The 26054-nt window shown below is 52.5% G+C and overlaps 2 protein-coding genes across 8 annotated transcripts; one reads left to right on the forward strand and one right to left on the reverse strand.

The window, feature by feature from the left end:
• Nucleotides 1-21: 21 nt before the first annotated feature.
• On the forward strand, nt 22-1637 carry myoc (myocilin). Its single transcript, XM_039735880.1, is given in 4 exon segments — nt 22-568; nt 655-768; nt 848-1183; nt 1186-1637. Coding segments are annotated over 4 exon segments (1314 nt in total). The 5' UTR covers nt 22-147; the 3' UTR covers nt 1629-1637.
• Nucleotides 1638-1866: 229 nt separating this feature from the next.
• Nucleotides 1867-21624, reverse strand: prrc2c (proline-rich coiled-coil 2C). Of its 7 annotated transcripts, none has more exons than XM_039735876.1 (33): nt 21495-21624; nt 14157-14327; nt 13893-14070; nt 13688-13803; nt 13468-13599; nt 13114-13394; nt 12942-13024; nt 12604-12734; nt 12440-12527; nt 12220-12364; nt 11606-12143; nt 11379-11515; nt 11073-11301; nt 10816-10990; nt 8092-10008; nt 7815-7996; nt 7569-7723; nt 7224-7497; nt 7029-7114; nt 6767-6949; nt 6460-6678; nt 6110-6370; nt 5842-6028; nt 5585-5761; nt 5397-5503; nt 5177-5301; nt 4825-5092; nt 4535-4735; nt 4270-4455; nt 4086-4189; nt 3723-3849; nt 3421-3645; nt 1867-2226 (listed from the first exon to the last, which is right to left on the reverse strand). In XM_039735876.1, exons 2-33 carry the CDS (start codon nt 14269-14271, stop codon nt 1969-1971), a joined length of 7590 nt encoding a protein of 2529 aa, XP_039591810.1. In that variant the 5' UTR covers nt 14272-14327; nt 21495-21624; the 3' UTR covers nt 1867-1968. The 7 variants fall into 7 exon arrangements, with proteins under 7 accessions (XP_039591810.1, XP_039591809.1, XP_039591807.1 ...); XM_039735875.1 differs by having other exon boundaries at nt 6767-6952; nt 11073-11307; XM_039735873.1 differs by having other exon boundaries at nt 5397-5761; nt 6767-6952; nt 11073-11307; nt 11379-11512.
• Nucleotides 21625-26054: the final 4430 nt, after the last annotated feature.

Consider the following 26054-nt stretch of genomic DNA (forward strand, 5'->3'; position numbering starts at 1 on the left):
CGGAAGCTGAGCTCTGGAATTTGTGGAATGATAACAGCGCTCATCTTTATAGCGCCTTGCAGCGCATTTACTCTCCCCCTCCCGCGCAACCCGATCCCTGACTGAGCGCTGCCAACTCCCCACCCCAGCGGAGGGCCTCCTGTCAGCATGCGTCACTGGTGGGCCGCTCGCTCCCGCCCCCCCCGTCGCACTATAAACTGCTGCGCCATCGGCCCGCGCACAAACACCACCAGGATGGATGCCCAGCTTCTGCTCCTCTGTGTCTCCTGCCTGCTGGGGGCCTGCGTAGGCAACACTGCCACCCTGCAAAAGGCCAACAAGAATGGGCACTGCCTTTACACCTTCACTGTGCCCAGTCCTGTCGAAGGCAGCTGTCCAGAGGCGGCGGGTGAACCCGAGATCGAGGCCATCAAGAACCGCCTCAGCCTGGTGGAGGGACTGCTCAGCCGCGTCATCCAGGGGACCCCGACAGCCAGCCAGGTGAGCCTGGAGCGGGAGATGGCACGTCTGCAGGAGGAGAACAGGCACCTGAAGGCGAACCAGTGCCACCACAGAGCCGGCAGCACAGGTGAGTGGCGGGCAGGGTGGCGTGTCAGGGCAGGATGCACCTCGGCTGCCTCCTCACTTTTTGACATCCCCCTTTATCTGGCGCAGACACCCGTTTCTGGGATCTCCGGGGCCCCAGTTTCATGGAACTCAAGTCTGAGGTGACAGAGGTGCCCGCCTCCCAGATGATGCAGACTCCGCCCACCCGTCCACTAGATTCAGGTAAGCTTGTTGTGCCACTGGAGCACACGACTGCCCGTGCGTGATGGCGAGTGTCCAACTGTGCCCTCCTGTCCTCCAGGCTGTGGGGATCTCGTCTGGATTGGGGAGCCAGTCAGCCACAGACAGGCGGAGAGCATCGCGGGCAAGTATGGGGTGTGGATGAGAGACCCCGAGCCGATGCCCCCCTACACAGCCGAGACCGTCTGGCGAGTGGACACCGTGGGCAGCGACGTGCGCCAGCTCTTCTGCTACGAGAATGGAGAGCAGTTTGAAAGGGGATTTCCCAGCCGAGTGCTGGTCCTGCCCGAGGCGATGGAGAGCACGGGGGCCGTGGTGTTTGGGGGCTCGCTCTACTACCAGCGGCGCAAGTCTCGCACCCTCATCCGCTACGACCTGAACAGCGAGAGCATCGCCGCCCCCGAGAGCTACCCCACGCCGGCTTTCACGGCCAGTACCCCTACTCGTGGGGCGGCTACACCGACATCGACCTGGCCGTCGACGAGAGTGGCCTGTGGGCCATCTACAGCACCAGCAAGGCCAGGGGGGCCATCGTCCTGTCCCAGCTCAACCCGGCCAGCCTCGAGGTGCGGCGTACCCTGCAGACCAACATCCGCAAGCAGGCCGTGGCCAACGCCTTCCTGGTGTGCGGCACGCTCTACACGCTGGCCAGCTACGGCACTGCCAACTCCACCATCAACTACGGCTTCAGCACGGCGGTGGCGGTGGGACGGCCCCTCCACATCCCCTTCCAGAACCGCTTTGGCTATACGAGTACGCTGGACTACAACCCCGCAGAGAGAAGGCTGTTTGCCTGGGACAACTACCACATGGTGACCTACGAGGTGCGGCTGAGCCAGTGACCGGGGTGGGCAGGCAGGCGGGGGGCTGCTGGTCTGTATGCCAATAAAGAGCTTCCAGTCACGTTCGTCTTGGTATCGTCACAGCACTACGGCGGGCGGGGGACCCAGCCGAGCCGTGCTTGAAAGAAGCAGCTTCACACAGGCCACTCACTCAGCTCCTAAGTCATCACTTTTTCCACTTTATTTTTATATATATATAAAAAAAAGCACAAGATTTAAAAAGAAGAGGAAGGAGAGAGAGAGAAAAAAAAAAAAGAAGTATACGACTAACAGGAAGAAAGAAAGAAAAGCCAAAGAGGGAAGCCAGGAACGTCTCGAGGCGTCCTCCCTCCTCCAGGGCTTACTTGGTCTCATCGGGCTTCAAGGCCTGGGGTTTGATGGGCCCCGTTCGCACCGGCTTGGGGGGTGCCGGGGGCCCCTTGTCCACTTCCAGGTGCTCCTGGGCCAAGGGTGGGGTCGCCATACTGTTTTCAGTGGGCTGCTTCCCGGCACTGTCGCTTCGGCATATCTTGCTTCCAGCGGGCTTGTGTTGCTGCTGCTGTTGCTGCTCCAAAAAAAACTTCTGGGTGGACTGCAACACTTCGGCCCTCTGCCTGGCCTACAAGTGAAGAAGAAGAAGATGACAGTGAGAGGGGCACAGCATCTACGTAGACCCACATCAGCCAGCACGCCCACCGAACACGCTGCGATTACTCTGGCACTTGCCAACTGATTCTCGGCCTCACTGGCCGATGAGGGGTGGCGATGCCCACTTGCATCTTCCGACTGGTCACTTTGTACGATCACAAGACTTCCTGTCGTGCAGGTAAGCTGAACATGGGCAGCGCCATGGAAACCAACTCTTCTATGCCCACTATGGTGGGATGTTTGTTTTCTGTCAAGGGTAACCAATAAGGCAAGACGATGTCGTAAAGAGCCGCATGCCATCAGGGAAAAGCCACACACTGTAAGGGCAAAGTAACCTGAGCAGTTTCAGAATCTTCACTTCTGCCCGTCAACAATGCCACATAACACGGGCACCACCTTCAGCAGCTGAAAAAGCTGCCGTAGTGTGGATGCAAGGTAAAAATGCAGACAAACGTCAGGCGCCTTAGTCTTTGTCAGCAGCTATCAAAGCGCTAGACGTCAAACGGGGCACCATGTGAGCAGACTGGCTGTTACCCGCAGCGAGGGCACAGCCAAAAGCATAAAGACACCGACATGTGCAGGTCCTATGCCCTCTAGCGTGCGGAGACTGGCGGCCATTACTAGCGGTTGGCAACGCAGCCACAGGAGACGGGCGAGGCCGCAATCCCAAAGCGTTACATCAATTCAGGTCTGCAGACCACAATCCAAAAACGGACCGTCACGCCAGAAGGGGTCCCTAGAGTTCTGCGTTCATGGGGCATTTTGAGTTCATCGGACCACTTTACACTTGTGCCACGGGGGCACTACTGACTAGGGACATAATGCACCCCCCTACCCCCCCCACCTTTGACTAGGTCCACTCATACAAACCACAAAAAGACTCAACAATCGAGTACTGCCATTACATGGGGTATAAGCCTGGGCACCGCTTTCAGCTTCCTGAGTTTTTACAATGCTGTGCCCACTACAGACATTTTGTTACTTTTATTCTACAATTGGGTGTATTTAAAAAAGGAGCAGGACACCCCCCACCATTATGGATTCAAACTTTGTCTTGTGACCTGTGCCAACAAGGCCTGGCAGGGAGCAAAGCACCAGAGACAGTGTGTGCCCCCCTACCACCGTGAAGCAGGCAACACAGGAACAGCAGGAGCAACACACTGACCTTGAGATCCTGCTCTGCCTTGAGGGCTGCCTGCCCACCTCGAGTGGGGGCCAGGGCCCCTGAAGTGCTTCGAGCGACATGCTGGGACCGGGCATGGTTCATGAGGCTGGCACCAAGAGATGGAGACATTGGGGGGCCCATGGGTGTTCTCTGTACCCCTGAAGGGAAGGAGCTGGTGTGTGGGGGTCTTGCCAGTGGAGGCATCAAGTTGGGCTGAGACAGCATCTGGCAAGAAAGCAGAGCTAGGTAAGCAACGTCAGAAGCAAAGATCCCTAGGGGCCAGGGCATGACGGGCACCTCACCTGTGGAGGAAACTGCCCTGAAAAGTGCTGTGGCAAGCACACACTAGGGGGCGCCGACTGGAACTGCTTCTGGTACACCACGCTGTTCATCTTGCTGCTTTGACTGCTGGGACTGGTCGAGCTCGCCCTGGAAATAAAGAAAATAAAATACTTAAGACCTCCAATCTGCCACTCTGCCCACCCTGGCAGATTTGGGAGTCTGAGTCACAAATCAGATAAAATGTGCTTTTGTTAATCCGGCTCTTCAGAGGCAGATGGGAAACGCCCATCACTGTTGCCATGCTGGAGGTCTTCTGCTCCATGCAAGTGCCAATAAAATAAAGAGGCTTTCAGCAGCACCTCACACAGACGCGTGCCACTCACCTGAAGGGACTGGAGGTGGGCGTGGTGCTCCGAGCGCCAATGGGGGGCGTCCCGGGCTTCATGTCCATCCCGCTACCAAACAGCTTGAGGTCCATTTCACACATCTGCGGGGGGACACAAGCAAGTAAGAGCACCCCACCATTCATCGGACCACCAGCACTGTCCAGACACCCCCCAAACTCACCTTATTGGGTGGCGGCATCATGCTGTGCTGCGTCTGGTTCACTAGGCCTCGGTACGGCTGGCTGACCTGTGCCGGCCGGGTGAGGCTCTGAGCAGGGGACTGAGGAAGTGCAATCAGAGGCTGTGGAGCTCCCGTCGAGCCAAAGTTGGGTAGGGAAAGCTGGGAAGTGGGCAGGGGCACCGTCACCTGGCAAGCAGAAAGTAACATGGGTAAAACGAGGAGGAAAGTGGCCGGAGCAGAGAGTTCAGCTGGACAGGAGGCTTACCTGCTGCAGAGTGGCACTGGGGAATGGTCTGCTAGTGTAGTAGCTGCTCTGGCTGGCATGCGAGTGGGTGGGCACGTTCACCTGCTGCAGAGCGGAGCTAGGAGATGCCGCCGCTGCCGCCGAGCTGTAGTAACTGCTTTGACCGGGTTGCTGCACCTGCCCGGTATACAAGCTCGAGGGCTGGCTCAATCCCTGCCGTGCCTGATACACAAAACAAGTGTAAGGGACTCCCTTGACTCGACAGACAACCCACGAGAACATTACGGGACCCTCGGAGGCCCCATTCTTACCTGCAAAAGGTGTGTGTCCACGAGCTGTGAGCCCCCAAGCCCAGAAGGCTGACTGAGTGGCGGTTCAAACAAGATGGGTATGTGAGGTGCACTCGAGGTCTGCTGGAATGCCAGGCCAGATGATGCCTTACTAAGGTCAGGTGGCTGCACAGGTGGGTAGTTATGAATGGCTGCGCCAGACAGCATCATGGCAGACGGCTGGCCTGTCCCCGAGAGGACAACCGGAGAGGGCTGGGACAAACTGCTCTGCATGAAGGCCTGCTGGGACCTGGCATACAGTAAAACACTGGTCAGTGACGTCTGTGTCTCAAGTTGGCAGGGAGGCGGCGGCGGTGGTGGTGAATGGGCTTACCTGTACGGTTGCAGCGAAGAGCTGAATAGCTCCTGTGCCTGGGACACGGGGGGCCCCAGTTGTGCCTGATGCTGCCCTTGCAGTGGCGCATAGATGGGTATGGGAATCTGCTGAACTGCGGTAGGCTGAAAAAGGCAAAAAAAATAAATAAAAAAGTCTCATTAGTTTGAAGTGAAGATCCTGCTGGCAGCGGGCCAGGTTACCCTCCATTCCTCTCTACCTGTGACAAGCCTGGCTGGAAGCTCTGCTGCTGTGCCAGCCTTGGGTGTTGTGTGCTGAACAAGTGGCTGGTGTCCACATAGAAGGCAGGGATCTGCGCAGCAGAGCCTGGCATGATAGAGGAGGAAGACGAGCAGTGAGCGGAGGAATCCCATCTAGCTGCGGACCTCTGACTAGAGTGCCACCCACCTGGAGCCGACTGGGACACAAACACCTGTGGGGGAACACAGCCCAGCTGGGAGAAGTGGCCGGCTGTAGCCATGCTGCCACCCTGTAGCTGCTGAGGCTTCACTTTGCAGATATTGGGTGGGTCAGAAGTGCTGGTTGTCTTGGTGCTCAAGGACGATGTGGTATACGTGGCAGAGCCTGCAAGAACAACAGCTTATGAGAAGTCACAAAGGGCACGGGTATAACCCACCATCGAAGGTTACCTGCTGCACTCGTACCCGACAGGGAGGTAGTAGGCGTTACTGATGCCACGGGGATCTGGGCCATTGATGTACTAGAAAAGGAGCTGTACGTGGTGCTGCTGGCAGCCGCACCACTTGTGATGGGAGATGCGGACGTCGACACTGGCGAGCTCTTCTCCCCGATACTGGGCGAGTTTTCCCATGCCTTCCTTGCCGATTCCATCTGTAAAATGAGCCAGAGTCATGTTAGGGCGGTACCGGCCATGCCCGTCAAGAGAGGTCTGGGCACTCACTACCTGCTTACCTTAAGGGTCAGGTCAACTGTGGCAGGAGACACTGGCGTCAGACCCGAGCTCTGCTGCAGGGTTTCTCGTCGTGGGATGGGAAGTGCATGAGGCAAAGGCACTTGGGGAGCGCAGGGTGGCGGATGAGCAGTGGTATGCTGCCCACTGGGGGGCTGACTTCCTCCCCCACCATATCTACTCACACTGGGCACTACTCCATCATCCATTTTAGTGCCATCAGCCAGAGATGAGGAGGGGGACGTGTAATCCGTCACAGTCTCCTGAAAAACACAGAAGCACTCCATGGAGCACACAGCAGTGGCACAAGAGGGCAGGGAGATGCCCTTTCCCAGGAGGCATCAAGGCATACCTTTGGGCTTGTAGTGAACTCGGTGGTGTTGACGGACATCATGCTGTCAATGGGCACAACCTTGGTGTCTTTGGAGGGAGAGTTTGAGTCCACGGTCTTCTCTGTGGCCTGTTGCTCCACCTGCTGGCTGTCCTTCACCTTGCGGTTCCTCAGAGAGCGCTCCTTGCCAATGGGGCCGGGTTTGTGCTCCTTGTTCTCAGGAGGTACCAAGTCTGGAAGCTGCAGAACACCAAAGAAAATTAGGAACCTTCTTGCACGACCACGTACGGCATTTGCCTCGGCCCCACCGGCCACTTCATTGGCATACCTTCTGAGGCTTGATGGGCCCAGCCCGTGCCGGCTTCTGTCTCTGCTCCTTGGGTTCAGGAAGCTTATTATCTGCCACTTTGTCCAGAAGTGCTGGGGTACCATCACTGTCTGTGCTGCCTGCAGATGAAGGAGCCCCAAACTGGATTCCTTCCACACTTCCCTCTGGTCCTGACTTTAGGCCCTGCTAGTTAAAGACAAACCCAGTCACTCGTCTGCAACTGCAAAAGTGCTCCACGAGGACAAGGACAACAAGCTCTCACCTCGGGGACCAAAGCTCCTCCAAAGGACGTCAGGGGCTTGTCCCAAGCACTGACACTGGGTGGCTGAGGGGGACTAATTGGGCCTACTAAAAAGGCGGGCAGACAGACAGACCGGCAGGTTAGGTCAATTGTTCATGTGACAACAACACCCCCAACACATATCCCCCGTCCCCCCCGCAGCATGCCACCACTTACATTTTTTACTCAAATCACCCAGCACACTGGAGCCAGCCATCTTGTTCTCCCAGAGCTCTGTTCCCAGGGTGCCGTGTGGCTGACCAGCTGCAAGTCCTTTGCCCTGACTGGTAAATTCAGTACCATGGGAGGTTGCGTTGGCAGCAGCCTCTACAGGTGGCGGAGCAGCAGCTGTGGACTGGGACGCTGCCTGTTGCTGCTTCTTTGCAAATCGGGGAGGCAATTTGGCTCCGCCCCCTCGGCTCTTTTCGCTTGAGCCTTTCTTGCTCCAGCTCTGAAAACAGGGCAGCCATTTAATCAAATGTCCACTGGCAAAGCCTGCCCACAGATGGGCACTTTCCCTACCTGCACACTCTGCTCTTCCTTCTTTCTTCTCTCTTCATCCTGGAGTCGCTTCTGTTGCTTGCGAGAAACCACCTCTGTGAAGCCGTCATCCACCAGGCTGGACTGAGGGTCATCCAGAGTGGTCACTTCAGGGTGATCATCAATGATTACCACGCCTAGAGAGGCAGAGACATTGTCACCATAGACAAAAGCACCACAGCACACGGTTGTTGGGAGAGCACACAATCAGAAATTGGCAGCACTTACTGGCGTAATTGTTGAGATCAAACTGAGATAAGGCGTCCACCTTCTCCTTGACTTTGCGGGTGGCAGCCTGCTTAGACTCGTCCCTGCGTTTCCCAGAGGTGTCCTTGCTCATCCTCGGGCCAGAACTAGCTGCGTGGACACCGTCCGGTGCATCCCCTCCTTGAGTGTGGTCTTCCAGAAGGCTGAGAAGGAAAGAAGAGAACAAAAAGAGTAAGAGCCAAGTCCCAACATCTAAGCAACGGGCTTTCTGTCACTTATGCCCCCTAATCACACTCACCTTCGCCGGCCCCCCTTGGCGCCCTCGGCTCTCCTGCGGTCTCCTTTTCCACCCGTGTAGCTGCGCCCTGGTTTTGGGCCACTGTTGCCTCTTCGGTTGGGTCGCTCTGTCCCAGGACGCTGGCTGGAGAAACTCCTCTTAGCTGCAGCAGCTTCACGTCTGCTGCTGACACCCCCTTCTGATGCACCACCCTTGGAACCAGCAGCTTGTGGCGTGGCGATACAAGCAGTGTCGGTGGTCAATTTCTTCTCCTCTCGCTCCCGCCGCTCGTTGAAGTCACTACTCTCAGAGGCAGTTTCCCACTCTTCGTTGGCCTGGTCAGATGAGTTCTGGTTGGACAGGTCCGGTGATTTACTGCCAGCCGCCACATTTTCCAAGGCATTGCCCACATTCTGTTCCACAGCCGGGGAGCTGCTTGCTCCCACATCACTGGTGGCCTCCCTTTCCTTCAGTCGGCGGAAGCGAGGGGGTTTGTCCTGTCTAGGGGGCCTTGCTGGCCGCTGTCTCCGTGGCCTGTCCCTCCGTACTTCAGGGAACTTTGGGGTGGGCCGCTCGGCCACAGGGTGGAAGGCTGGGCCTTGCTCGGGTCGTCTGGGCTCAGCATCCTCCGGCCTGAAAGTGTCCATAGGCTTGACTAACCAGTGTCTTCGCAGGGGAGTGCTGCGAGGGGGCCCTCCTCGCTCACGAGCCCCACGCTTGTACGTCCCTCCTCTTCCTCGTCGAGAAGGCTCCCCTTTGGGCAGGAAGCCAGCTTTGGGCTGTATCTCATCTTCCTTGAGTGCAGGAGGGGGACGGAATGACAGGGGCTGAGCCCTGAAAGACCTAGCAGGCCAGTCATCACGTTTGCCCACACGCAGCTTGCTACTCTCCCTATCAGACACACCAGTATCACTAGCCGTGTCACGCGCTTCACTTTCAGAGTCGGTGCCTGAGCCACGCTGCCGGCGTCTTTTGGGCAGCACTTCAAAGTCAGAGCTCTCGCTGCGCGTCTCGCTCTCCTCTCGGTGCCTGTTTGTCCCAGTAGGGGCAGGGGCAGGGGCCGGTGCCAAGTCTTGGTGGAGTCGACCATCACGGAAAGGGTATTCACTTCGACTGCGTCCCCGTGGACCCACACCTGGGCCTCGGCCCCTACCCCCATAAGTACCTCTGTAGCTCCGCCCCCGTGAATAGTACTCACCCCTACCTCGGCCCCTGTAGCTGGCCTCAGGACCCCAGTCTCTGTCACGGTCTCGCCGGTAGCTTCTTGGGGGCGGAGCCGTCTCCTTCTTACCGACTGACTTGGTCTCAGGGTGCAGCTTCTCAGCGGCTGGAGGACTCTCTGCTCGTGTGTCTGGTTTGTCATCGGGGACCGTGGGCACCGTCTTGATGGGTGGGGTGACGATTGTCTCCTCCCTTTTGGAGTCGGCAGCAGGCTTACTGCTCTCCGTTTTGACCGGTACCTCCTTCCTGCTCACTGTCCGTTCTGACCGCTCCTCCTTCTCCTTCCGCTGCTCTCGTTCTTCCTTCATATCACGCAGGATGGGCTTTTTTATGGGACCTGACCTGCGGATGGGCCTCTCGCTAGCTCCTTCCTTTCTACTAGAGCTTGGCCTAGGGCCCCAGCGGGTCTCCGACTTCACTTTAGGGGGCTTTTCAACTTTGGGCAGATTCTCAGTTGGTGGGGTAGTCCTGCTCAGAGGCTGCAGAGTTTCTTTAGCTTTTTCTGTCAGTTCAGAGGGGTCAGGGGTTTGGACAGTGGTGCTGCTGCACATCACCTCCACAGGCTGGCACTCTGGAGTGCCAAGCTGCTTGTCCGTTTGCTCACTCTCGTTCTGCACTTCTACACCTGGGTCCTTACTGATGGGAGTGTCCAGGAAAACATCTATCTTGGTCGGAGTTTCCACAAGGCCCCGCTCCAGTTCTGCAGCTTCCTCCAACCTGCAGCAAGAAAGAGGAAAAGGAGCTGAAGTGTGCACAGTAGGGATGGGCTGCTCGATGCTAAAGTATAGATGATGCCTCTCCTCTGATCCTGACCTTTTCATTTACACATCCAAGTTCACATTAAAAGTATTGATATTACACATTTTCAATAATATGCAAGTGTGGACACATTTTTAAAAAGCATTTGATGGCGAGATGATGACTAAATGTGTTATACTGTGTAAAATGGAAGCCCTTCCGCGCTTTTCATCGTCCTGCATTCAACATTGGCAGTGCGCGATCCAGCAGCCCAAATCTGGGAGTGTGTATGAGAGGCAACAGCAGAAAGAAAGCGGAGCGCCGTTTGGAGTTATTACTCCACAGAACGAAGTAAAATGTGACACACTGCAATAATGTACGGTCTTCTGACGTAACACCAAAAACCTGGTGTAACACATGAAAGTCGGTCAGTTGCCGAAAACGAGGAGTTACAACACACGCGATCACAAGAGACACTCAGGCTAATAAGCCTGGCATGATTGCCAAAGGGCTGTAGTCTGCTCTTGAAGAAGCCTTCCAGAAAGGCTGGCAGTACCCAGGTAACGTTAGTATTGTAAACGGGTTTTGTAATTGGTTTTAGTAAGGAGTAGATTACATTTATAGCTTGACACACATTTTCAAACTACTCGACATTAGCTTTACTTCACTTGGGCTGCTGAAAACAGGCCTACGAGCGTTAGACCCAAGTAACGGTATAGACACATCGTTGGCTTCTCATCAGTAGGCGCGAGCAGTAAACAATGAGCCCTGCACATCACACATTACCTCGGTTCATCTGCCACCTTGGGGGGTGTGCCCGCAGGTGTAGGCTCTGGCAGAGGATATGGCTCTGCTGCCCACACGGCTGCTGCAGGATCCCGTGCTGATCTGCCAACGTGCTCAAATGCCTCAGTGCTTTCCATCTGCTCCCTTCTTACTACTGGCTTTGGAGGCAAACGCCCTGCACAGAGACACACAGGACACATGGGGTCAAGAACAGATGGGTCATGGCGCTCAACCACCCCACAATGGGCAATGCATACCTGGGTGCATAGTGGACATATCCATAGCGGCACGGCCAGACATCATGCAGGGTTCCATATATGACTGCATCACCAACCAGCGTGGGTCAAACCCCATGGAGGCCAAGTGCTGATGGTGAGGGCCCATAGGCTGATACAAAGAGCGATGCTGTGCCGTGGTCACTGGGCCACCTGAGGGAGGAGGGCCAGCCATTGCCTGCTGTTGCTGCCACTGCTGCTTCATCTGCTCCTGTAACTAAAATGAAATCATGACAGAGCACTGCTGCACGAGGCCAACAGACCAGTCCCAACAGGCCCACCACCTACCTGTTGTCTCTGGAAGCGGGGTGGCAGGCTCTTCTGAAACTGCTTGGAGTACCCAGAGGGGCGCGAGTGGACACTGCACTCCCCTCCCTCACTCTCCACTGACAGGACTGGAGCAATCATAGGGGGCTCCTCCTCTGCTAACAACACCACACACAAGAGACTGTTCACTTATAGGTCCATCGACACTGACACTATCTTGTCTAATCCCTCCTGCTCCTGACCCTCACCTGGCTCAGGACCTCCATCCTTGGAGTCCTCCCCCTCACAGCTATATTCTGGTTCTGGCTGCTCCTCCACTTCAGACTTGTCCTCGGCTTCTTCTGTGGGTGGTGCAGGTGCTGGTGGTGCTGGCACTTCTAACACTGGTGACTGTGGCTCCTGTCTTGGTGAATCACTCTGGTCTGGAGAGGCTGGGATGGGCTCTACATTCTCCTCCTGAGGTGGCAACGGCGCATTTTCAGCCACAGGTGTGGCAGCTGGAGCAGGTCTGAACTTTTCATCCAGCCTCTTCAGCTTTTCTGCACATGCAGCCAGACGCTGCATCTCCATCCTACGCTCCTCCTCTTCCCTCCTCCGCCGCGCACGCTCTGCTGCTTCAGACATCTCTGTCTGCTTTTTGCGCTTCTGCCTCCATGCCTCCAAATCTTCATCAGTAGCAGCAGCAGCAGTAGCAGTAGTAGCAGCAGCAGCCGCAGCCGCCGCCGCCTGTGGTTTTGTCCGTCCTGGCGGTGGCACAGCAGACAGGTGGCGTACTGAAGGCGCTCCCTGTGAGCCAATAAGACACGTCAATGTGAGGCCTTATAGCAGGACTGGTTGTGGGTGCCTGCAAACCCCACCTCACCTGTACGTCAAGTGGTCCTCTAGCGTTTGGAGAAACTGGTGCAGGGGGTGTACCCTTGCTGCTAGGCCATTCCTCTTCCTCCAATCGATCCTCGTGGCTCTCAGCATTACGGGATCGCATCTTGTCTATTTTACTCATCCACTCCCTGAGGTTCAAAAGGAGAATTAGTCAGAGGCCCTGGGCACAAGCAGAAGGCAGCCAAACAATTTGTCCCACTCACCAACTGTCGCCTTTCTCTTTGCTTGCCTGGTTTTCCTCATCATCACTGAAGTTGAGCTTCTCTGTGTAATCCACCTCCATCTGCGCCCCTGACATCGACAAGTTTAGAGGTCATTTGACATTCAGGCCGCATGCTTTTTACGGCAACACTGGAAACGCACTCACCAGCCCAGCCCTCATCTGCCTCTGTGTCCAGACTGTCCAGCTCCTTCAGGTCTGTGGCACTGACAATGGAAGGCCTGTCCACAGCATCTTGAGGCCAGCCCTGAGGGACACGTGCAGCAGCCCTGGGGCCCCTTAAGCAAAGGCAACATACACAGTTAAGTACCAAGGCAGGACACTCAATCACATAAATGGTCACAGAAAACTTGGGGAGTCCGTCCCGCCCTCCAGGCCGGCGTCAAATACCCAGCATGGTCCCATAAACAGAGTAGCATACATGCAGCAGTTTCCACCAGGAAATGCCTACGAGGGAAGGCACACAACCCCAACTTAACACTCACTTGTTGGCCTCCTGTGGCTGGGCATACCGTAAAGTGGCACCTTGCACCGGGGTATACGGCATTCTGGGATAGGCGGGAAACATCTGCAACATATAAAAGGGAGGCCAATGCTCGAGCGAGTCGCATCACCTGCAGGCTCCTCAGATGTAGGCACACACACACATATACTTACATATGATGGCATCATATTTCTAAATTGAGTCGGGAGAGGAGCCACTCCACCAGCTAGCTGTTGCCCGTTAAGCTTTGGCTGCCCAACTGATGGCCTGTCACGAGTGTCCCTTTTCTCCCACTGCTCGCTGGGAGCTTTGGGAACCTCTGGCTCTGGGGTTGGGGATGGGGTGCAGTTGCTTGGCCCTCCTTCCTCTGCTGCAGCTTCTCTGGCATCCATTTCGGAGGTTCCCGAAGTGATGTTGAGATTTCGCCCACCTCCTTCTCTCCAGCTGCCCACATCTGCAGAGAAACAGCGATCAGTCGAAAACAAAAAGCAATGGGTCATCCTTCCAGACAACTTGATGACACGTACTCTGCGGCCGGAGACTAGGGCCTGGCCCATACGGCTCCTCTGCCTCTTTCTCTTCTCCAGGCTTTTCAGACTCCCCGGCTGCCTGCAGACTGGGGAAATCCTGATGGAAGTGGCTGTTCAGACTGGCGGCACCTACAACAGACACAAGCGGCTCACAGCCCGGCCCACAGCACTTCAGCAGAGCACAGAAAGACAGAAGATAAAAGGATGACTGGCCTACCATCTATCTGTGGGCCCTGTCTGCTACTGGCCCAGGAGCGCCCTGCTCCACTGCTCACCTCCTGAGGGGGTGGGGGTCCCGGCTTTGGTGGTGGCGGCGTCGTGGTCTCCTGGGGACTGCAAGGACAACACCGCCAGCAGTCAAGCCTGAGGGTGATGTTTCCAACTACTCAGGTCTGGCTTTATGGCGATACAGAAAAACTTACCGTTCCTCTCCAGGCTGGTCCTGGCGCGATGCCCAGCCACTGCCATCTTTAGGAACTATGTTGACATTGGGATCATTGCCCTTATTTTCGGCTTTCAGGCTGGGCAGGTTGGCAGGCGGGGGCATGCGCCTGCTCACTGCTACCTTCCCAAGGCTCTGTAGGCCATGTCGAGCTGCCACTGAGTCACACAAACACAAAAGCAAAGGATACAGTTATGCCCGCCATCACTTGCTGGGAGGTCCAGCCCTCAAGAGGCATACCCACCTGCGCTTTTCTGCGTCTCCAGTGACTTGCCCTTGTAAGTGTTAAACAGGCTGAGGGTGGCATACTTGGTCTTTCCATCCTTTGCCTTGGTGCTCTGGCCTGACTTCTCGGACATCGCGCTGGACGGTCATTGAGTCTGGTACCTGAGGCCCTCACCCTGAGAACTAGCTGCTGTGGAGAAATAAAAAAAAAAACACTTATTTTTGCAGCACCCTCATGAGGGCATGCAGAGAAACGGAAGAGGTGGATCAATTTCCCACTTGTGTCCAGTCACATCGATGGGCATTCAAAAGCCGAGTGCGTCCTCACTGTCTGTGCTCAGCAATGCCAGCAGATTGTTTGATCAAAGCAGCGCATGTGGCCGTCCACACCTCAGAGCACACGACAACAGGCCCAGAGGCGTATTAGCTCCACCTGGTGGCCAAATACCTCTGCAGGCCACTTGACAGACAAAAAGAAATACGTGCAGCAGCAGAGCTTGAATTCTGAAAGAACCTGTAAAATGTGACTTCCTGAGGGGCACGAGACAGAAAGCAGCTGTTGGCTAATGGAGTGTTGGAGAAATGAGCAGGACCTTTGCTGGTAATGTTCAAAAGGTAAACCGTCAGTATAGAAAAAGAATAAAGCATCTTGGTTAAGAAGCCGGTCACATTACAAAATAAAGAAATAAAACAAAAACAGCCTGTCCCTAGAGTGTGCTTGGTGTCCGTGTGCCCTCTGCCTGGGGTTTGGTTTTAGCCTTGTGCCCTGTGTTGGCTCCAGCAGACCCCCCCCAACCCTGTAGTTAGGATATAGCGGGTTGGATGATGGATGGATGGAAAACAGCCTGTTATGTCAATTGGCGACTGAAAATGCATTTGCCGCAGTAATGTTTGGCACTTGCTTGAGGATTTATTGAAGTAGAAAGTGTCATTTGCTCTTCAAAATCGTGAGCAGCATTGTCAAATGTATTGAAATATTAATCAGTAACGATTCTAACATTTTAAAATGAATTCAGTTTCTCATGGTATTGATTGGGTAGCCGGCATTATGAATGCACTTCCAGGAGGCCATGGCAAGAGCTGCCACCCAGTAATATGGCACCTTCAGTGGCTTTGCAGCCTTCACTAGCTGCTTAACTGCCTCAAGCGGGCATCCAGAGTGGAGTCTGGAATTCTTCTGGCTTTGTGGCAAATGGGGATGGAAGGGCACAACTTTAAGATGCAGGCCGTATGAAGACTTGAAGATCAGATCAGCCAAACACTTCAAGGACTGCCACCCAAGTCAGTACTAAGAACTTCATCAGGTACCCGATTTCTAAACTGCAGAAATATTAACCAATTGTTGTGTTATGTTGCGAAGATAGTCTCCCCCCACCCACAGGTTAAAACCTTTTTCTGACGTTAAAATTTTAATGCATAAAGTGCAGGATCTGCAACTATTTTTTTTTTTTACCTGTGGGTCAGTTTTGTTCTGTGGTACTCATTCAGGGGCAACATCAGCCCAAGCTCCACACCAATATGGTAAGAGGGGCATTAGAAATGCTAGACGGGACACACACGGCGGACTTTTAGTCTTTGCCTACTGTCAGGTATTCTTTAACCTGCTAACAGAATACAACTGTGACACTAGCACCATAAACGGTGGGTTCCGCTGACGAGCGCAGTCAGCACTTTTCATAAGGCCGACTGTTTCTGATGCTCATTCACCCAACGTCAGGTATGACATCATAATAGCGTCCGTGGATTTAGGGTTGTCGTCGTCGTCGTCCAACATTAGTAAGACTGAGATGAGAAGAGGCCATCTAGCCCAACACACTTAACTTGAAGGTCCCTAAAGTCCTCCTAGTGTCCAAGTGTCTGTGTGAAGTCTAACTTCCAAACTGACCCTTCACAAGTTTCCACTGTGTTCCTGAAGAACTTGTTTGAAAGGTGCCTTCTCTACCCACTCTACTACTTCCCTTTGTCATTTTCAACACTTCACGTCACCAGTCTTCACTAAACTGTGCATTCTCTGAACATCAGACAAAAAAAAGAAAACAATAGAGAACAGCATACAACAAACAAACAAGTTTAAAACAAGCAAACAATAAACGTATTACATGACATTGAATGCAAAATGAAACTCCGCAGTAATCGCGCCTAAACACACACGGTGTGAACTGGAGACTTGTAACACACATTGTGTCAGACACCGTAAACTGGGCTACGACAAAGATAACAACAATCATCATCCTCCTCCTCCTCCTCATCCTCAAACAGTGCTTCTGTTTTCCTTTGCCATGCCCTCCTTTCAGCACACACGTGTTTTGACAAATTCATCACAAATTTATTGGGGTCAGATACCAAACTGAAGACGGGGGGTTACATACGGTTTCTCCCTACCCATTCTAGTCTTGGGGCTCCGAGGGGGAGCTTTGACTGCCGTCCATTTAGTACACAAGTACCCTTCAAACTGTAAAGTAAAATGAAATGACTGCGACTTCAGACTTGTCAACCGGGCTGGCGTTACAAAGCCGCACAGGCCAACAGCATGGGCAGGGGGGTACAGCCTGGAGCTCCTTCACTCCCTTGATGTTTAAACTGGCAATGCAAAGCATCCTGCTGTTGCACGTTACTTTCTTTAAATTCTTTAATACATGCAATTTACAACAATATATATTCATCACATTTACTGTATAACTTCAAGCGCTCTAACATTTCAGTGTTCAACCGCATAGAGTCCTCCATGTGCTCATATTTTGCAGCTACACTTCAGAGCGATGCGGTGGCCTGGCGCCCTGCCCGGGGTTTGTTCCTGCCTTGTGCCCTGTGCTCCAGCGATGTAGCGGGCAGGACTGACCGATTGACTGACAGACTTCAGAGCGTGCGTTTAGCTCATCACGGCTCACTGGCAGCACAACAAAAGCACATTGTGGCCTCACCGAAGAGCGCGCCGACATGAAACTGACGTCCGTTTAGTTACACAAAGATGCAACGTGCGCCGCTTTCCTTTATTCCAAGCCTTTCAGTGTGTTAGTCGTCTGCTGTTCTAAGCAACTGCTTACAGGAGGCCACATTAACAAACGTTCTTTTGACTTGAATGCTTACACCATTTTACACCAATATGACCGAGTAAGGTTTACAAAAGATGGCAATGATTGACATTTAATGATATCTGGAATATAAAATGGCATTAAACTTCAGTGCTTTTCTTCGTATTTTAGCAATGCTTGAAATTTCAGTATTGCAAGAAACCCTAACAGCAAGTCAAAAATATGAACAGTCGAGCTACAGCAGCCGACTTTGGAAACAGGATTTTAGTTTGATGAAGTCTGGATGATGGCACACCTCTCTGTGCCCCCTGACGCGACTGGCACAAACAGGTCAGCCGTGAACACACTTTTAGTAAACAAGAAATTAAACTGGTGGGGAGGAAGGCCGAGTGGTTTGAGAGACAGGATGAGCACCGCGTGCGCAGATTAGCTTTGTATGCTCAGAGACGCAAGCAGGGGTTTGTCAAGACAAGAATCCTCAAACTTACTGCCAACACGTCAGACACCACAAGAAAAGATTCAACTTCCAACAGCGCCAGGCTGCATGGTGTTCACACATTATTTTGCTTTTCTTTATGACACAATCTATTCAGGCAATACTTAATAAAAGTGTAATGGGCTCTCCTGCCTGGGGTTACAGACGTAAAAGGAAGAGCGACAGTCGGGGAGCATGCACTGGTACAGCACGCTGCCACACTCACCACGTAACGAAACAGCTCGGGATCCTGGTTGGAAAGACCCCAGGCCGATACACCGTCCAGTCCCACCCTCCAGAAAATGAGGTCATGTGCCTCATTCGGGACCAAACCAGCGGCACCCAAGGCCTCTCCAAAGAGACACACACGAAGGAGTCCAGTCGTCGTCTCAGGTCACTGGGTAGCGTCCGTGTCTCACAAACAGGGAGCACCAGGACTCTGACGACTTGGACCTTTGTCCTTTCGCAGATATCAGGAGCGCCACACACCCTTCTCCAGGGACCTCATGACCACCCATGCTCTCCCAATCTGTCTACTGACTTCATAGGAAGAGCCACCAGAGACACGGATGTCACCGCCGAGGTCGACACTCCCCCCCCAGACAGACACACTGCTGATGGCTGTGCCCAAGAGGTCATTAAAGGCTCTTGGATTTTAATCAGGACGCTCACAAGCCCAGACACGGAGTCTCTCGAGACCCCCAATCAGAGCCTCCATTGACTACAGTGTGGCAAGAGAATGAGATTTGAGGCGCTCTGTTAAGGTGTACGTGACAGAGTATAAAGGGAAATACGGGAGGGTCCTAGGGTGACCGTGACAGTCCGTGCTGCTGGTTGGCTTCTGGTGGGAGAAACAATCCGACAGGAAAGCAGAATAAGCTCCCCTTCAACACTGCAGTCACCGCTTACCCACACTATGCCACGTTTGACAAGAAAGTGAAATCAGCAGGATTGTGCTGAACTGCCCTTCAAGCGCCTGACAATAGCCGGCTTTACTGTAAACCTGCTTCACAATCACAGGGCGCAGCGGTGATTCCATTACTCCTTTATTAAACTTGAGCGGGCCAGTGGTGATGCTAGGAGGGAGGATTCAAACATAAACTATGACAATGACACAAACACAACTGCAAACGGGTGACAGTTTAAGAGAGTGAAATGATGAGGCAGTGGAAGTGTGCCCACAAACTAACAACGCTTACTGCAAATAAGGCTGCAGAGAAAGACCACCACATGACAGAGCACAAAAAACAGCAACACCACACCAGACAGGGCCTGCAAATTAATCTGCCGCAGCATAAAAAGAAATTAAAAGATAGGAAACACAAAGCTTTCAATTAGAATATCAAACAACAAACCAGTGCGTAGCACAAATAATCCCGTATTTAAAAGGATTTTTCATTTGCCTTTTTTACTACAAGCAAAGAGTTGATGGCCAACACGCCTCTTGTGGCCTTTAGCTGGAACTGTTTTGCCAGCCCCCCATTTGTGGCACTGCAGGTAGTATCTGGGGCCTAGCTGGGCAGACCAGTGAAGATTCCAGCCTGCTTGAGCAGCAGCCTTTGGGGGTCTCACGCCAAGACCCCCGTATCATAACACTCAGGTAATCTTGTGGGCAACCAATTGAGATAAAGTACGTAAAACAGCTCGACTTCCTCATGTATGCAAATTGGCCTTAATTTGAACAAACTACCTACCAGAGAATTCACAATTGGCTAGTTTCTTGTAAGTTGTATTTGTTTTATTGTTTTGTACAATTAGAGATTTGAAAAGTGATTGGATTCAGAAATGAGGCATCTCTCTGGGTTTAACCCAAAGAGGACCCTGTGCAGTCTGCCTGCTCCAGATGTTGCCCTAAGCTACCAGCCTCTCTGCGCCACCACTTGAACTGGAGTGAACCCCAGCACTCATTATCTGAGGCAAAGGTTTTAGCAACTTTGGGGAACCATAAAAAGACTGCGTTCAATTTCGTTCATACCAGTGATTACGCACACACACACACACACACACACTACACAAATAGCAGAACAGAACAAACTGCTGCACTCATGTTTTCTGAAATATTACAATATTTTAGAAGTTAGTAAAGATGACAAAGTGACACAAGAGTAGAGGCAGGTAGTGTGGCATCGTGGTTAAGGCTTTGACCTTCAGGACAGAAAGTTGTGGATTCAAACCGGACTACTGCCACTGTATGACGCTGAGCAAGTCACTTCACCTGCTTGTGCTCCACGTGGAAAAACTAAAGACATGGAGCCAATTGGATCATAAATGTTGAAATGCACTTTGGATAAAGGGGTCACACAAATAAGTAAATAAGAATAGAAATACTATGGGAAACATGATTTTATTAACACAATCATAGTTTGTCTCTCTCAGTCTGCATTTAAGCTTTACCAGCAAGTTTGAACTTTTATCCTGAAAAAGAAAAAAAAAAACTTGCTTTAAAGAAAGTGTGAACATCTATTAGCTTTAAAATACGAGTCAAAAAAGGGGAAAATTACTCTGCAAATAATTTAAAAATGAAGGCAAAGGGAATAAAGTTCACCCTTTTTACCTATGGAAAGTAGTACTAGGGTGTTGTACCATGTTAGCCATTATGACTGTAGAGAAAAGCCAAGCGAAATGACACCTTTTATTGGCTAAGTTGGGGTTAGGGGTTTGGGTTAAGTTAGCCAATAAAAGGTGTCATTTCGCTTGGTTTTCCTCTACCTATGGAAAGAGCAGCAGTTCCTCCTATACCACGATAGCAAAGCAGAATCGGCATCAGTTTGTTTTGTGGATCTAAAATAAATAACAACAACAAAAAAAAAAAAAAGAAAAGAATCAGGGCACTGGCCACGAGTGAAATGGTGTGATTGATAAAGCTCCATGGACAGGCCTAACGGGAAAGACTTGGAGGGAGACTGGCGACCACGACATGGCTTTGGGGCCCAAGAAGCCTGCATCCCAAAGGGCACCTCACAGATCTGGAGGCAGCAACTCATGGAATCTTGAAATCCCCCCTGAGAGAGCTCTCGTGCCGCGAATGCACACACCTGGAGTCACTGCAACCCACGAAGCCCTGGCACTTTTGATTTGTCAGACGGCTAAGATGGGCATTGCTGGTCGCGCTGACTATGGCTGCACAGCAAGTCCAGATGCTGATGACCTTTCCGTCGGGTCTTTTGAATCGGAGGACGGGAACGCGGCGAGTGGGTGTGTTGGATGAGGAAGGACCTCAGTGGACTAACGGGCTCCAGAAGAGCTGCCTGACATTATCACATGCGCCACGAGAAAACAAACAAAAAAGAAAAAAAAAAACAAACAATGTGAATGAAGCGCCATTCCAAGAGGAGGAAGAAAAATCGCAGTGGACTGCGCGGAGGCTGCACTCGACTTGCGCTACCCGACCACCCCCTCCTCCCCGGTCTCCGAACGCTGGTCAGCTCCGGCGTGTGTGGGAACATCTCTGCACTGACCGCTGCGGGGCCGACTTTCCGCTCGAGTGCTCTGCGGCACCGGGCCGGGACATTGCGGGCATTCCGCAGACTGCTTCCCAAAACCGAGGCGGACTTTCCCACCGCGCCACACGGTTCAGACACGCGGTACCGGCCCCGTGTCTTCAGGCCCGTGTAGGGCCATCTGACACTCCCTCAGCCTACCCGCGCGCATCTCCTAGTTATGGATAGCGCATATCTAATGCATCCCACCCTGACGCTCCATGGGGTTCCGAAGCCGCAGCTCTTGGTGAAGGATGTGCCGCAAGCACGGCGGAGGACAAAGGGCCTTCCAAAACAGCAACGACCGCAGGCCCTCCGTGAGTTCGGATGAAACCCCTGCACTCTCGCTCCCTCCGCCGAGCCTTCTTTACCTCTCTCCGCCAGTCCTCTTCTCGTCTCTTCGGCCTGCCTCGTCTCGGTTCCGTTTGGCTTCCAAGCTCGGCTCCGCCACGGCCTATCGCACCGTCTCAGCCGGAACGCCGCCAAGGCGCTGCGTGTGACGTCAGACGCCGACGAGCCGAGGGTGAAGCCGTCTTTGAAGGCGGGGCTTGATAGGGGCCTGCGACGTCATCACTTAGCGTCCGCCGGCGAGCTCCCGTGTCGCGCTGGATCTGCGTAGCTGTTGCCAGTAGACGCTGTCTACGACAGAGAGACCAACACTCAAGGTGCGTTTTCCCGGTATACTTCCTCACCATTGCAACCAGGGCTTCAGCGACAATCAATAGGCTGAATTTGGTTAATATTTGTAAAAACGTGACCAACCATTTGAAGAAAGCGGCCTTGGTGAAGGATTATCAAGACCTGGTCTGTAAGCCTTTGATTGCACTAATGCCAGAGAGCAAGCAGTCAGTGAATTAATGCTTGAGTCAACGTTACAGTGTCAGCATTAACACCACTGAATCATTAAGTTTGTACTCTGATTTAAAGTTGAAATCCTAAGCAGAACTTCAGCACTGCTTCTCCCATTTTTCAACCTTGTGTAGAAGTTCTATAACTTTAGTAAGCCAGTTTTATTATTTATTACTGCATATTGTCCAAACAAACACAGCACACAAATCTGTAGTTTCTCAACAACATTCGTATTGAAATGGCACATCTTTGCACAAGATCACACAGATTAGTTATCACTTTTATTTTACGACCAGTCCCGCCCAAGCGATCTGGTGCATAGGCAGCCATTATTTGACAGCCTCTGCCCGTTCATACTCGGGCTCTTTGTCCTCCTCCTTTCGCAGTTTCAGGGCATCTAAAACAAGCAGAAGGAAAAAAGTGAATGAGCTTGTCTACTGTAGAACTGCGTGCAAACACATGCACTAAATGAATAGAATCTGACGAGACTCGCGCCAAGAGATGTTTCAAGCCCCACCCTCCTCTCAGACCACGCCCTCTCTCCTCTCATTGGTGGGACTGCTTTTGTCATCTCAGTTCCTGCACTCTCAGCTCTTATTAATTTTTAAGTTCCCAAATAAAGAAGACGTATTCTGTCCAAATCTTAGTGAAGACTTTCACCCTGAAGGGTTATCATCAGAAGAAATGCACCGAGAAACGATGAAGTCAAACGAATTAATGTGAAAATTGTTGATCGGTTACATGGCAAATTGATTAAATGTGTATCAATAGGCTCTGCTGAAACAGTTGGTGATGATGGTGAGGAAGATGAAAACATCAACTTACAATATCATGAAGAATATCTACAACCGTTAACACCGCCTGGTCTCCCACCGCACGAATTACTATAGGAAGAAGGACGTATCGTAATGTTAGTGCGTAATTGATGTCTGAGTGATGGGCTGTGCAGTGGGACAGGATTAGTTGTACTGAAAATGAGTCAAACAACTCTGACCTGTAAAATTAACAGGCGACAAGAAAGGTCATGCAGTCCATCGAACATGAGACACCACAGGAGATCTCGATACGCCATTCGTATTAAAACGTTTACAGTTTCCTGTTAGAATAACTTTGGCAAAGACAATTAACAAATCACAGAGACAAACATTCGAAAAAGTCGGTTTATTTATTAGAGAGAAAAAAAACGAAATTCACGCACGGGCAGGTATACGTTGTGTTGTCACGATCAAAGTCCAAACAAGGAATCTAAATTCAACGTGATAGACGAAGAGTTGATTCCAGATGTTGTGTGGCGGACAGCCGGGACTCCCTTTGACACTAGGACCGGGAGAGCAGCCATGGGATGCACACTACGTCCCCCGGAATGTGTGGTGGCAGCCCTCCTGGGTTACATCGGGGGCACAGGCGTGGGACTTCAGGGCCACCACCCGGAGGAGCTGCCTGGCTTGACGAGCCTGTGTGGGCTGGAAGTGCAGCCTAATTCGGCCAATTCCCACCTGGATCGCTTAATAAAAGGAGCCACTGCTAAGGGTGCCAGAGTTGGGGGTCGATGATGATGATGAGGACGAGGACAACAACAAAGCCAAAGCTGCCTGGGAGGAGTGGATGAAGAGTATTTTGTTTGTGTTTATTTCGTGTGCTAAGTGCCTGTGGGACACGGAGAAGAAACGAAATTAGTGTCGTGTTTTATTTTACGCGTGCCTTCGGTGTCGGTCTGTTGGGTCGGCGCTGATATAGCGCCTTTCAGAGTTGTTTTACAGTTTAGAAAGTATTTGTGTGTAAAATTCAAAGCCAAACAGAACGAAAGCGTATAACGCACCGAATACTCGAACGTAACATGAACATCATTTTCTTTCAGTTTATTACGTTCTGCTATTTTTGTAATAAGGTGAATCACTCGCTGTAATGTAAAGCACTTGGCTCTATTATCCATGTGTAGCAATTCCCATGAAAATAGAGCCGTGGAGTGGCTAGCGGGTAGTGCCCGCCCGGGGGTTGGCGAGCGAAGTGAGCAGGGAGAGTGGGCCTGTGCCAGCAGCACATTCAGTCTTTCATTAACCCAAGTTAGGCGTCGTCTACGAATAACCAAGCGACGTCTGTGTCAGCCGTTAATATTTCCAATCCAAGTCACTCGCCAAGCGCTGCGTTTCCTTTTGCTGCCACCCTTGACAATTGAATCCCGATGGCCGCTCAGTCGTCAGGGCACAGGAGGGCAGGCCGCGGACCGGACCCTGCAGTGACGACCCACCAATAACTGTTCACCTGGTGAGATGCAGATGGCACGGTGGGTCTGTCCAAAGAGAAGGAGGTTCGGCTCAAAGCCCACGCTGGATTTTGGGTAAAGCAGTACAAGCAGGTCAGTCCCACCAATGGGCTCTGTGCCGTCCCGCCGCTGCTGACTGAAGGATTTCTTCAAACCTTGGTGGGTCTGTGTGGAGGAAGAGGAGGAGGAGGAGGAGGAGGAGGAAGGGCGGCCTCAGAAAACCGCGGGGGTCTTCTCTTTCCCTCTCCCTTGAGCTCTGCAAAGCAACGTCTTGGGCGGATAAAGAGAGATTGTTATTCTTCTGACCCCCGTGACCCTGTGTTCGGATTCAGCGGGTTGGAAAATGGATGGATGGATGGATGAATTTGGGAGGACGGGCGTTGGGCACTCGCCTTTTATGAGGTGCCCTGCAGTGTGTCTGGTGTCTGCTTTGAAAGACTCGAGGCGTGTGACGTCACACCACTTCCTGTCTACTCACTGGACGTACAGCACAACACAAAGTCACACAAGGAGGGCCGCAGTGGACTCTGTAAGAAGACAAGGAAAACAAAGATGGAAGAAACCTCGGGAAAGGCAGAGAGACCCCTGGGCAACACAATACACAGAACAGAAGACAAGCCATCCTCAGTACAATAGAAATATGACAAGGACAGAGAGATGACATCCCATAATAGGATCTGGCATTGTTCAGAGAGTCCTGGAGACGGCGGCCATCAAGCTGTCTCCTCCAATTGGCCAATCCACAGCTGAGTCAGCCAGCCAATCCGATGAAGGAACCCCTCTATTGATCCTCCATCAGAGATGACTTCTCCTAAGGAAGGCAGAACAGGTGGGCAGTGCCACCAAGTGCCACCTTAGAGTACCAAAAAGAGAAACCAAACAGGTGAGGGAGTTTGGCTGCCATGCATTCCCATGCCTTGTAATAATCTGATGTCTCTGAAACAGCACCAGGGTCTTGTGCCACTCCCCGAGCTGGCATGATAATACACACTGCCATCCTAGAGCAGGCACAAAAAGAGAGAAAAAGAAAAATATAATGGCTAAAGAAATGACCAGCACTACGTCCCTAGTAGGCCACCAGAAGCAGAGAAGCGACGTTTGTTATCATGCATGAAATAAGAAAATGAGCAAAACAGACAAGATGCCCCCCTCACTGCAGCCCCTCCAAAATGCACCACTGATACACCCAGAAGGAGACCCTCGGACACCCACCGGTCAGCCTGATCACCTGCAGTCTGCTATGGCGCCCTGAGACTCGCAGTCCGGCACTGTCCCTTCTGCTGGCCTGGCACGTCATTTAACGTCACTGCACCCTGAAGAGTACGAAGACGATTCTTACTGACGTGATCCTCCTGACTTCTCCTTCGGGTCTGGCATCCTCTTCCCTTCTTCCTCACGTATTTGCCGCCATGACTTTAACTATGGTGGGCTTCCCCTCTTGCACTTTATTTGCCCCTCTGAGCCAGGAGCTTCTTTCCCCTTATGATTGTGCCACCTTCAGGACTAGAGAAGGGCACAAACAGCCCACACCACCTGGCAGCCGCTGCGGTCCCTCCTTGTAGTCAGTTCTCTCCTTTAGCTGTGGAGCGCGTGCTGCGACTGAAATGGCGGTTCGGTGGTCCGTCCACGGGCTGCTGACTTGAGACGTGCTGCTGGCGAGGTTGCCCTTTCCGACGACCTTTTCACAGCGCGTTGTAACAGTCGTCTCATTTGAGCCCAATAAGTTTCAGAAGGTAATGCGGGCATGTCACCCAGAGGACCCGTCAGGTGTGCCAGTTGGTGCACATTGTACGCTGCCATACAACTAGCCGAAATGAGT

This window comes from Polypterus senegalus, chromosome 14 (assembly GCF_016835505.1).
Source record: "Polypterus senegalus isolate Bchr_013 chromosome 14, ASM1683550v1, whole genome shotgun sequence".
NCBI lineage: Eukaryota > Metazoa > Chordata > Cladistia > Polypteriformes > Polypteridae > Polypterus > Polypterus senegalus.